This window comes from Protopterus annectens, chromosome 4.part0 (assembly GCF_019279795.1).
Source record: "Protopterus annectens isolate FY-2018-M chromosome 4.part0, PAN1.0, whole genome shotgun sequence".
Taxonomy (NCBI): Eukaryota; Metazoa; Chordata; order Ceratodontiformes; family Protopteridae; genus Protopterus; species Protopterus annectens.
The window spans coordinates 835260109-835272627 of NC_056733.1; the positions used below are offsets into that span (position 1 = coordinate 835260109).

The following is a 12519-nucleotide window of genomic DNA, read 5'->3' on the forward strand; positions in this document are numbered from 1 at the left end:
TTTAATTGTAATTTCCAGCACTGCTGTGGTCTTCAGTAGGCTGCAGAAGTCTTCCAAAGTCGGTATTGTTTGTATTACATCTTCTTGTTATACATTTCCTTGATTGCAAGTATTGTCCAAACTAGATATATATTTGACTCATTCAAATGAAGACCTTCGTACACATTTAATAATACAAGAGCTTTAGGTAAGTTAAACGATTCATTAAATAAAGCTTGTGGAAAGTTTTTAATACCATTCCAAAATGGCTTAATTTTAACACAGCCGAAAAATTTTGATTGCAATCTGCATTGTGTATTTGCTCACACCTCCAACAAATTCCCTTTGTGGAAGAAATAATTTTAGTAATTCTGTCTGGAGATAAGAATGCCCTGTGCAAGCATTTCCAATTAAAAACTTTCCAGTATTGTGTAAAGGATGTATGTTTTATTGATAATAAAATATTTTATTTAATTTCTTCAGTTAGCTGTAATGAGTGTCCTTTTGCTATATAATTACAATATGAAGATTTGGATGTTTTATAATTTATCGATATCTTGTAAAATTTCAAAATATTATTTCCCATGTCATAATCATATGATTTCATATAGGTATTTCATAAGTTTAGGTATTTCTTTGAATGAAGAATTACTGATTATTCTACATAAATCTTGTGAATACGTCCGAATACTTTGCATAGTTAGCCAGTCTTGTTGTGGAATTTGTATGTCGTTTCTATTGTTTGCATATCCAGAACTTTTAGTTCTTTGATACATTGAATCCAACAAACAAATCCTTTCTGTTCCCAGGAATTAATTATTTCTCTGTATATTTTATGCGGATAGCTCTTTGTAACTATGAATGGTGTTAAAAAAAACTTTGATTTTTATTGCAGCATGCCTCTTAAACAGGTGAGACAGAAGTTTAGCTCGATGGACATCTCACTGAAAGAAAACCTGCGAGAAATGATTGACGAATCTTCGAACAAATTTGGGTAGCATTTTTCTATTTCATTTTGACATCTTTATTTCAGTACTGCAGCAATTTGCCTTAGGAGTTGCAGTAGTACATTTACTGTACCAGTTAATAGGAAGGATATAATATATTTCTTAAATCACGGGAGAAATGTGTTGTTGTGTTCAGTTCTTTCAGAACATTCTGTATGACAAGATTATTGTTTGTAATTCATTTTATTAATTCTTTAAGTCAGCTTTCTGGGAAGCTGCCCTACTAATAATTTCTTAGCAAGTGATCATGGTGTCAGAAAACTATACACATTTTATTTCAATCTGGAATTGCCACATGACTTTAAGACCTTATGCTGGTGATGAGCGTGCAACTTAAATTTCTTCTTTTCCCTTTCTTGATCTGCCTATAAAAGGCACTGGGTACTCCTGTGGGTTTACCTGGTTTATCATCCCAAAATAACCCATAAGAAGGGGAAAAACTACCAGAATAGCTTCATATATACTAAACACAGGTGTGTAGCTGATTTTCTGAGCAATTGTTTGCCCCCCTGTTAATTTCCCATTATGGAACTGGATGAACTAAATTCCCGGTTTAGTACCTATGTCCATCATGGATAGGGGCAACAAGGAAATGTCCCAACATATCCCTGTTCTGCCTGCCTCTGAGTTATTCATATTCAAAATATTAGGGTAAAACCCACCACAGGAATGTAGGGCTAGGCTTCTTAAGATCTTCACAGATTAATAGCCTAGTACCTATGAACCTATACCTTTCATTAATGGTATGACTGTTTTGTGCACAACTTATGCTACATGCAAGCCTCCCTCAGAATCTAGCTAAAGATGTGCAATGAATTTGTTTACCTTCTCAAAAGTTATTTCTTTACTCCTCATGGAACACACTGAGAGGTTGCTGCATTAGTATCTTTCAGAGGTATTACAGTGATACTTTGAAGTTCAACAGGGCTGTTGTGTCATTGTAATTATAGCTGTAGGGTTTACGTAACACAATTTGCATGCAGGTATTACATGCATTCTTACTTTTCTTGGCTCCACAGTTATCAGAGGAGAGATGGAATTATAGAATCTCTGTAGAAGTTTTCACCTTTGGTGTTACTGTACCGTGGAAGCTATTTGATTGTATTGTTTTGCTAGGTAATGCAAATGCAGCTGAAACTCACTTTAAATTCCTTAGTGCCTTTTGCATTGCCTTTCTTTTATGTGTGTTTGTGTATGTATGTGTGTGAATGTCTGCTTTGAAACAAAGCCCCTGAGGACTTTCAACACTACACATTAAAATGTTTCATGAGGATATTGTGCTATAAATCCAGAGAGAAGTTTTGCAAAACAGTTTTCATTAAAGGATGGCAATTCATTGCCTTCTGGTTTTTTTGAAAGTGGAAGAAACCAGCAGTGTGTCTGGTTAGGTCAGTGTTCTTCCCATTGGAATTAAGCCATGAAGATGGCATATTCTTCCTGTCCTTATGATTAAGTGCTGAACTCTATGTACTACTGTAGAGTTTTGGTTTCAAAAGGTGATTGTAACCCCTTTGCTTTTCCTGACATTTCACTGTATTTTCCATGTGTGAAAAACAGCTGTAACCTTTGTGTTTTTTTTTTTTGACAGATTGAAAGATATTCGTGTGCAGACATTTTGCGTGCAGTTTGGATTTAAGAATAAGTTCCTTGCTGGTGATGTTGTATATGCAGCCACAGCTCTTCTGGAGAACACAGAGAAAGAGGAGAGTACAACAGACAGTTTCATTAGGGCCCTGGACTCTTTGTCAAGGTGATGATCTGTAGATTTGGATGTACATGCTGTATAATTGCTCTGTACAAACTTGTTACCACCTCTTTTAGCTAACAGCAGCAATAGATGCATTAGTCTGTGTAGGCTTGTCATTGTCATGGTTTTCTTTGTCTTCCCTGCAACGTCTTATTTTTGTTGAGGTTATTGGTCACATCTGGTGCAATCAACTTCCATTTCTTCTTTGTAGTCGGTCAATTAAGATTCAGTCCCCAGGTGGCATTATGTTCGTCTGAAACTGTGAAACGTTTGGCACATTATTGGGCTTGGGTGGATTCTGTGTATCATTTTGACATGGCACTGGAATGTTGCAAACAAATTAAATTGAGCAAAAGCCAGGATAAGATAAAATCGCATGTAAATGCATACATAGAATGGCAGAGAAAAGACTACTATTGTAGACCGTAGAACCTGAATATGTTGAACATTAAATGGAACATATTGACTGCTGTCGTATGCAAGAATAAGGTCTTTTTCCATGCTTTGGAGGGAGCATATCTCAGACAATTAGCACCCATTAAGTGGAGCAGTAATGAGCCTTGTATCCTCTAATGGACTTTGAGAGGAAACATGGCATGAAAGTTTAAGTATCTGAGAAGAGACCACCATTCCTTGAAATGTTTTATTGTGGAACCACTTTGTTGCAATTTGTGTAAGAAAGTATTATTTTTCTGACTATATAGACCTTCATTTATTTTCTTCTTCAAGGTGGGAGTAATCTCATTTATTGCTCATTAGATTTTCATGTCTGCATTTTCCTTTGTTTGCCCATTTAGTGAGCTGTCGGCATGCACTATCCTGTTTGCCTGCTTATTCTATGAAACCACTGTGCACTTCCCTTGAGCTTATTGTATACTACTGCCTAAGTGAAGGCAGGCCTGCACAACTCTATCCAAAAAGACCCCAGTAGTGTTTGTCATCTAGACCTTTAGTACTTCTTTCTCTGGTCTGTAATGCCTAAACAAAGTTAAAACCCATCTTTTCCTATAAAAGAAGGGTATTTTTTAGGCAGTTTTGCGGTGGTGGTGCTGCGGTAGCGTTGTCGCCTCACAGTAAGACGCTGTCCAGTTCGATTCACAGCTAGAGCGTCTTCTGCGTGGAGACATGCGTGAATGGGCGTACCTTCGTTGAAGGTTGTGCGTCAGGGCTGGTAACTCGGCACGTAAAAATCAACTACCAATCATTAGCGGTCCGGAGTTCCGCTGTGGCGACCCCTAACCGGGAAAAGCCGAAAGACACAAACAATTAAACACCATTATAAAAGCTATGCATGCACGTCATGAGTAACACTGAAGGTATTGAACAAAGCATGTTTATCCAATGCCATTTAAGAGCTGTATCCTAGGGGTAACAAGCAGTACCAAATCCTAGTGTCCAGATCGTGGAACTAGAAGAAAGAGCCAAAGCATGGGTTCCAAAAGCCACAGTCTGTTTTGGCTAAATATTCCAACTCAAAATAAGTACCCCTGTGTGAATACCGTGTGCAAATCATGTTTCAAAATATTTAATTTGCTAAAACATGCAACAAAGGCACCAGAAAAATGTTTAGAGCAAAATCAGCATATGCATGCAGTCAAGTAATTAGGTAGAATATGCTCCTTAAATCTCACTTCAGGTATAACTAAAACAAGCAACTGAAACCTTAATTCTCAGTTCAGGTATGAGCAAAATTAAACAAGCAGCATGTGGGTTGGTCACACGTCAGGTACTCCGAAGCCAGATGTTCAGATGACATCAGGAAGACGCACTCCATCCAATAAAACTCTGCAGGCATACTTCAGTTCAAGAAGACTTTGATAGCATCCAAGCGCTACTTAGTGGTTCTGAAATAACAGTGTTGAAAACAGGGTTTTTATTGCCAAGTGTATGGGAGTGTCAGTGACGGATAACTAATCAAGGTGCGTGTGTGTAGAGGGCCTGGAACCTTTATTCCAGTCAAATGCGACATTAAGATGGTGTCTGCCCCTTGTTTTTGTTTGTTTTGTAACAGTTAAACCAAACAAACCTATAGGAAAGAACTTCATTTAAATATTATGTAAACCCATACTTGATGTCCTGTCCTTTGATTTGTTGTGTAATAGTAACAGTTAAGTCAATCAAATCTATAGGAAACAACTCTTTGTTTACATATTATGTAAACCTGTAAATGCTCTGCGCTAAATATTTGTAGTGCTTTCGGTATTCATCAGGGATGCTAAAAAATGTTAGTAAATAATTAGAAACTTAAATAGTAAAAATACCCTTAAAAAACCATATGAGGACTTAACTGAAACAGTTCCCTCGAAAAACAAGTGGATGAAAACAGAGAAGCCTCAGAACAGTTACGTGAAGCAAAGTCCAACTGTAAGAAGAGAGCTGTCCTACTGAATGAAAAGTAAAACCTCCATTAGCCCTTATTAGGAATAATACACAACAAGCAAATGGAAAAAAAACTCTTGACAGTCCAGTCCTAAGAGAGCTAAAAAGTAGTGGGAGCCATGACAAAAACAAAACTATCTCTACCTCCATGTCCATCATGCTGATCATAAGAGATAGCTGAAAATCCTGGGACTCTTTTCAGTGGTATTTACTGTGGTCATTTTCTGAGGTTAAGAATCAAGATGATGGATTGTGTGGTATTAAGTCCTGGTTTCTTCCTGGCCATCAGTCAAACCTGCCAAATCAGCTCTTTCTCCAGTACATCATTAAAGCTGCCATTTAAAGGAATCTTGGGGACATGGTCCAGAATGTGGAATTCAAACTTGCTGTGTCCTGTGTTGTGCTTTGCAAGCACTATAAGAGGGTTTGAAAGGCTGAGATACTGGACGCATCTCCCTATTCTCATCTTTAATTTGTTGGCAGTCTTCCCGACGTAGAAGATTTTGCATTTGGAGCATTGTGCCCTGTACACAACCACTTTGGCATTGCAGTTACCCTTGATGGAGGAGGTAAATTCCTTTTGGTTGTTAGGACAGTAAAAGCTGCTCTTTTGGGGTCATGTAGCAGCAGTATGAGCACGGTGGGTTATTGTATGGGTATGTATCTTCATCTGTTGTGGACAGGGGCCCAGATTTTTCTAGGTAGTCTCCAATATTTCTTCCTCTCCTGGAGGTGAAGCTTGGTCTGTGAAGAAAAATGTATCCAAAAGTCATCTTGTCCTTAATAGTCCAGTTGTCAAGTATGATTTTTATTTTGATAGTACTTGCATGTCTTGGCCACCTCCAATTTTTGATTTTAAGAGCTGTATGTAAAATAAGGCACTTCATTTCTTAACCAGCAGATGTATATGGTAAGTTACGTAAGTATACTTGGGTATAATAAACAAGTAATATCACATGTTGGGGTTTGCTATGAGTGGTAGTTGTGTATCCCGTTTGGGCTACAAACTGCATTACAGATTTGAGTGTGAGGCAGTAGCTCTTTGTAGCTTTTCTTTTCTCCTAAGCAAAGCAGGCTTTAAAATTATATAAAGTTATGCTGCAAAAATTGCAGTGTTTTCTGTTGTCCTTGGTGGCTTTCTTTTTTTTTTGCAAGTTCTGTAATGCTTCCGCCTCGCCTGTTGTTGCATGGTTTATAAATATTTCCTTTTAATAATTTGTCTCTTCTGCTGTAACCATCACTGTCTTTCTATTTCATCCATGCAAACTTATTTGATCCTGATAGAATGTGTTGGGAAAACAGTTTTATTAATGCATGTTGGGAAAACAGTTTTATTAATGCATGATGGGAAAACAGTTTTATTAATGCAATCTATCACTTGGTTATGTAGGAGTAACCTTGATAAGCTTCGACAGGGACTGGAACTGGCAAAGAAGCAACTATGTGCAATTCAGCAGACTGTGGCAAGCTGTATCTGTACCAACCTGATCATTTCCCAGGGACCTTTCCTCTACTGCTACTTAATGGAGGTCAGTATGTACTTGTTGCTGTTGTCATATCTGTGAGTGGTTTTAAGTCGATGCACACTCCTGGGATGAGAAAGTTAACTGACAGAATATTGTATCTACGTCCTGTGACAAGTGCTTATACAAATGGATGGCAATCTGGCCTGACTGGTTAATGCTTTAGTGCCATCAGGATTCATTTGCTGTAAGCCTTTCTGTTGTGGATAACTGGAGCTTTGCTTTAATGCATCCAGCTAAAGTAGTTACAGCCGCAGCTAGGGTATCTGACCCCAGAATGCTGCTGAGGGTGGCATTTTGCCTCTTAGATTTGATTTAATTGCTCTTTAGTCAGTGTTTGCATTGCATCTTGTATGTCTGTTTGGTTTAGTGTACTTGGCTGGCTTATATGTGGGTTTAGGAGCCAGTCTTAAGGATGATGAGAACCTGACTTTTGGGTCAGGCTATGACCCTATGGACCTTATGGGGATCTGTTCAGGAGCTTTGTGAATGAATGGCCCCAATAAAGACCTTATTTCATATAATTCCTTTAAAGTCCATCTGGTCTTTTTTACATTCTAGATTTTTACTTTAAGCTAAACCTACTCAGGCTGTGTTTTGTTTTTATATTTGGATCAACTGACTTTTTTTTATTTTAGTTTTATTAGCCACCTCCAAACTGTTGTGATATCTTGCATATTATAGACATTAATTAAGCTGGAAAAATTGAGATACTTATACAAGTTTAAAATTAGAAACAAAGTCAGTCTTGCTATTTTGCCTCTGCTCTTTTATATGCATAGCAATAAATATTGTTGAGGCACAAATACAGAGCACTAAAGAGAAAATAAGGGAATATCTGGATAATATACACGAATTTAGAAAGATTGCTGTTAAACGACTGATTTTGATAGTAACTCCAGAGAACAAAAAAAAAAACGGGTTGTTACTAAACTTAGGAATCCTATGCAAAATAAATAAATTAAATTAACAGAAATCATGCAGAGGGATGAGATATTTCAGAAATGTTATGAAAACTTGTATAAAGCGGAGGAATGTGGAAACCAAGAAAAAAAAACACAGGAAAATATTTATGAAAGACTTAAATATGCCAATGTTAAGAGTTAGATGAGGCTCAACAACTAACAGTTAAGATAGGAGGGGATGAGATAAAAGTGGTGACTTATAATCAATCTGTGGGAAAGTCTCTAAGAATAGATGGTATTCCTGTGGAAGTTTGAAATCTTGGGGTGTTAACTATCTGGAAAGTTTTGTTTAGCAGCATTTTAAAAGGATGGGAAGCACCAACATCCTGGGTGGAAAAAGCTGTGGTGGCTGTAATGCCTAAAGACTGTAAAGACCTATCTTCATATAGGTCCATTTCAATTTTAAATCACTATTATAAATAGTTTTGTAATACCAAAATGAAAGTCAAAGTTATTGCCAAAATTGATATGGATCAATTTGGTCTTGTGGAGAGGAGGCAAACATTTGACAATATTAATAGAACAGTGATGATCCAAGAGGAAGGAGAATATAATAAAATACAACTGTTGTTTTTTCTTGATGCAGAGAAAGCGTTCAGCAGAGTAAGCTAAGATTTAATGAGTAGAGAAATAAGGATGTTCTGTAGTCCTATCTCACCTTCATTCTTACGTGTGTTCGGAGCCGATCCTCTGCGCCGACTTGGCCTATTACAAAGCTCGAAGTCTCTTAGTTGGCTTGTGGCAAGATGGGTATCCCATAGTGCACTAGTAAAAAACCCCAGATCTCGTTTGCCGCTTCTACGAGTTCAGAAGTGCTTCTTGCTTGGCCGTGGCTAAGTTGCATATCATTATTATTGTAGCTTTATTGATATTTCTTCACATAAGATAGCTTAGTTTACTTAGTCTTAGTGATTGTTTTTCATACGTAGTTAATAGTATTGTGCTTTTGCTAAATTTACATAGTGTTGAGAACTTGTTGGCCGTTCTAGGCCTGTTTTTGTTCTGTATGGTATCCTTGTGTGTGCTAGTTTTGACATAGTTCCTATTATCGTAGGTCCCCGTTTCGCTTAGGACCTTGTTTTTTTGGTCTAGATTTTAATAGTATATTGTGTGCAGTGTCGTTTTCCATTAGTCACTGTTTAAGATTTACTATTTCTGTTTTTTTCTGACTTAGCTTCTTCCTGTTTCCTCAGCTAGGTCTGTTTAAGTTAGAGGACCTAGTCCTCTGTTTAACCTTTTGACTCTTTTCCACAACAGAGCTAGGCCCGTTTAAGTTAGAAGACCTAGTCCTCGTAGTATTTTGTGTGTAGTTTTGTAAAGGGCGAGGTTTGTTTAAGTAAAGAGGACCTTGTTCTCTCTTCTGTTTCTTAGAACTTCCTTTTATAGTCATGTTGAAGGAATCCAAAGATCATAAACATTTAGGTTTTAAAAAGTGCCTTAAGTGCTCCCAAAAAATGTCGATTACTGATGGGAACAGTAATTGCGTTTACTGCCTCGGAGCCATTCATCTACAGGAAACTTGTTCTTTTTGTCACTCCTTCAGCTCCAGAGTTCTCCAGGAAAGAAAGAAGTTAATACTGAAAGGTCTCCTTAAGCCTTCATTCGAGGAGGACTTAGCCAGCTCTTCATCCTCCAAGTCTCACTTATCAAAGAAAGAGAAGGCCATGTCGGCCAAGAGACATTCTCCTGCGCCGACTATTTTGACTGAACCTCCTCAGAAAACTTTAAAATTGGATAAGCCTTCTACCTCTTCGGCTCCACTGTCCTCTGAGCCGGTCGAGGTCATAGATGTTGACACTGCAGTGTCTGCCCCAAGTCTTTCGGAGCAGACTGCTGAGAAATTGCATTGGAGCCAGTCCAGAGAGCTATTGCCGGTCTCCCCAACCTTACGATCTCCCAGTTTACAGAGATCTAGGTCGCCTACCCTGTCATAAAGATCCTCAAGATCCTTTCGGAAGAGGATGTAGAGAGAGTAGTGCTTAGACTTTTGAAGTCTTTTGTTGTTGGCTCTGACCCAGTCGGTGCCGGAGCCATCTAAGACCATTCTCCCTGTTGTGGTTCCTCCGAGCCGTGTTGGTCCTTCGGAGCCGGAGATTTCGGTGCTGCTTGTTGTGGAACCCTCGGTTCCAGCTCCCCTTGTGGCTGTCTCACAGCAGAGTTCCGCTCCGACACCTTTGGTGCCGTCCTTGGTGTCTAGGAGCTGAAGCTCACCAGTTGGCCCCAACATGGACACTTGGACCCGAACCTCTTCAGTGCCGCGTCTACCTCTCGGTGCATCGGCTAGGTTGAGCTCAGACCCTACATCCATTTTGGAGCCGATTGCTTTGGAGCCGAGGGTTACCTCTGTTTCCTCAGAACCTGGGATGTCTTTGGAGCCAGAGACACCTGCATTCGAGATGATGAGCATGCTGTCGCGGTCATCAGCTCTGCACAAGGGTGCCGATACTCTTCCCACTCAAGCACCTACCTCTGTCATAGCACCCTCTCTCTCCCTTGACAGCAGAGACACGCAGCCTCAGGAGCCCCCGTTGGGGTGGCCTCCAGTCTTCCGAGACCTCCCCAGAATACCCTACTGAGGAGCCCCCCCCCGGAAGGGGGACATGCAAGAGGAAGCATGTAAACTCCCCGGATGAGTCCATCACCTCAGACACTGACCTCAAGGAGTCAGAAGGGTCCCCCATGTCGTACTCTGATATCTCGTTTGTAGACATCTTAGAGATCCTGAAGCAGAGAGGCGGCTGGCCCACTGTTACCCCTTCTGATGAGGAGTCAGTGTATCTGAAGGCTTTCAGGTCTCAACCTTCAGCCTGTTGGGTGTCACCACCTTTTGATGAACTCATGGATCTAGTTAGTTGAAAGGTATGGGAAACTTCTGATGCCGTGGAACCAGTCCCCAGAAGACCCAATAAGTTTCTTTCTGACCCTAAAGAGAAAGAGTTCTTGACCAAGGGTGTGCCTGTAGATGCCATGGTGATGGCGGCAGCCACTAAGAAGGAACTAGCGGAGACTTCTACATCTCTCCATCCACCGAACAAGGAGTCTGGAACGATGGATAGATATGGGAAGCATATCTTCTCTTCAGCGGCTTTTACTCTTCGATCACTGAACTATCTCACATTTTACTAGGCTTCAGAGAGATCTCCTGAAGGAGCTAGGAGATGCTCTTCAAGGTACATCAACTGAAGGAATTTCAGAGAAAGTTACTACTCAGTTGTCTACCTTAAACTCCACCGTGAACTCCTCCATGAGGCTGATCTCTTATGCAGCGGATGGAGCGAGTAGGACAGCGGGTTCAGGAGTTTCCCTTAGGAGAAACTCCTTGATGCACTTATGTAATTTTGCAGAGCCCTTCAAATCTACCTTTACCAACGCCCCCTTTTGCTCTTCTCTGTTTGGACCAAAGGTAAAAGATACACTCACCAGGTGCGAACAGGAAGGGAAAACTCTCTCTGCTGTCTTGAGTACATTTTACCATCCCTTCTAGACTTTATCCCAAGGGTCAGAGAGGTGATTCTTTTAGTGAGGTATTTCTGCGGCCTTTCCAGTTGTTGCAGGTGTCTTGAGAGGTACATACCAAATGGGGCGTTGTATTCTATAATGTGGTTCAAGGAGTCCCAGAGATTTTTCCTGGGCATACAAGGTAATTCCTCCTTCAGAGGCAGAGGAGGAGGAGGAGCTAATGGTAGACCACCCTAGAGGGGGAGGGATTCGAAAAACCAGGGTGGCCGCGATTCCTTTCAAGGCCGTCCCTGTCAGAGCTCCTGATGTGGGGCCTGGATGCGCTTCTCTGGAGCTAGTCGGGAGTCGCTTATCTTTGTATCCAGAAGCCGGGCTCAACATCACCCAAGACAAGTGGGTACAAAGAATAATCACCAGAGGATACTCCATACACTTCTTGGGGGTGTGGGGTGGAAAAAAGAAGATCCCAGATGTTCCACCCAATTACAGGGATCAAGCAACTATAAAAGTTCAAATGTTGCTTTCAGAGAGAGTCATCCAAATCGTCCCTGCAGAACAGATAGGATTCGGAACTTACTCCAGATTCTTTTTAGTGCCAAAATGAACAGGCGACTGGAGACCCATTTTGGACCTCAGCAAACTAAACAAATCTGTAAAGAAGGCCAAGTTCCGAATGGTAGCGCTGCAGTTTATACTCTGTTAGGAAAAGACAATTGGATGTGCTCCATAGACCTCCCAAGATGCGTACTACCACATAGAAATGGACAGAGCATCGAGGAGTCATCTACGCTTCCAGCTGGGAGCCAGTCATTACCAATTTCGTGCTCTGTCCTTTGGTCTCACCACAGCCCCCAGGGTGTTCACCAAATGCATGGCGGTAGTGACAGCTCACCTGAGGCATTGTGGATTCCAAGTGTTTCCGTACCTGGATGACTGACTCCTGACTGCCACCACCAGCCACCTGCTCCTACAAGCCAGGGATTCAACCATCCAGCTCTGTACCCAGCTAAGGATTATGATAAATTGGGAAAAGTCTGCCTTGTCGCCCTCTCAGTTTGTGACTTGTATAGGTGCAAAAATGGACACAGTCGCCATGATGGCTCGTCTCCCTGCAGACAGAATTCAAAACCTCAGACAACAGATTTATGGCTTACTTCCTCTACAAAAGGTCAAGGCAAAGACGGTGCTGAAACTCTTGGGGATCATGGCCTCTACCATAAATCTAGTTCCACTAACCAGATTCCATATGCAAGTTCTTCAATGGCTACTTTTTTCCCAGTGGTCTCTTCAACAACTGCCTCTATCCTCATATTCTCATAACTGAGTCTTGCAAAAAGGACCTTTGTTGGTGGATTCAGCCCAATGTGTGTGTGTGTGTGTATATATATATATATATATATATATATATATATATATATATATATATATGTGTGTGTGTGTGTGTGTGTGTGTGTGTATAT

General features: G+C 40.5%; 1 protein-coding gene across 1 annotated transcript in view; it reads left to right on the forward strand.

Moving 5' to 3' along the window:
* Positions 1-879: 879 nt before the first annotated feature.
* LOC122800350 (cell division control protein 45 homolog) overlaps positions 880-12519 on the forward strand; it is a 35777-nt gene continuing 24137 nt past the window's right edge. Inside the window, exons 1-3 of the mRNA XM_044069799.1 lie at positions 880-973; positions 2575-2736; positions 6503-6641. Of these exons, the coding sequence (XP_043925734.1) occupies positions 912-973; positions 2575-2736; positions 6503-6641 (363 nt within the window). The 5' untranslated portion in view covers positions 880-911. The remainder of the gene's footprint in view (positions 974-2574; positions 2737-6502; positions 6642-12519) is intronic.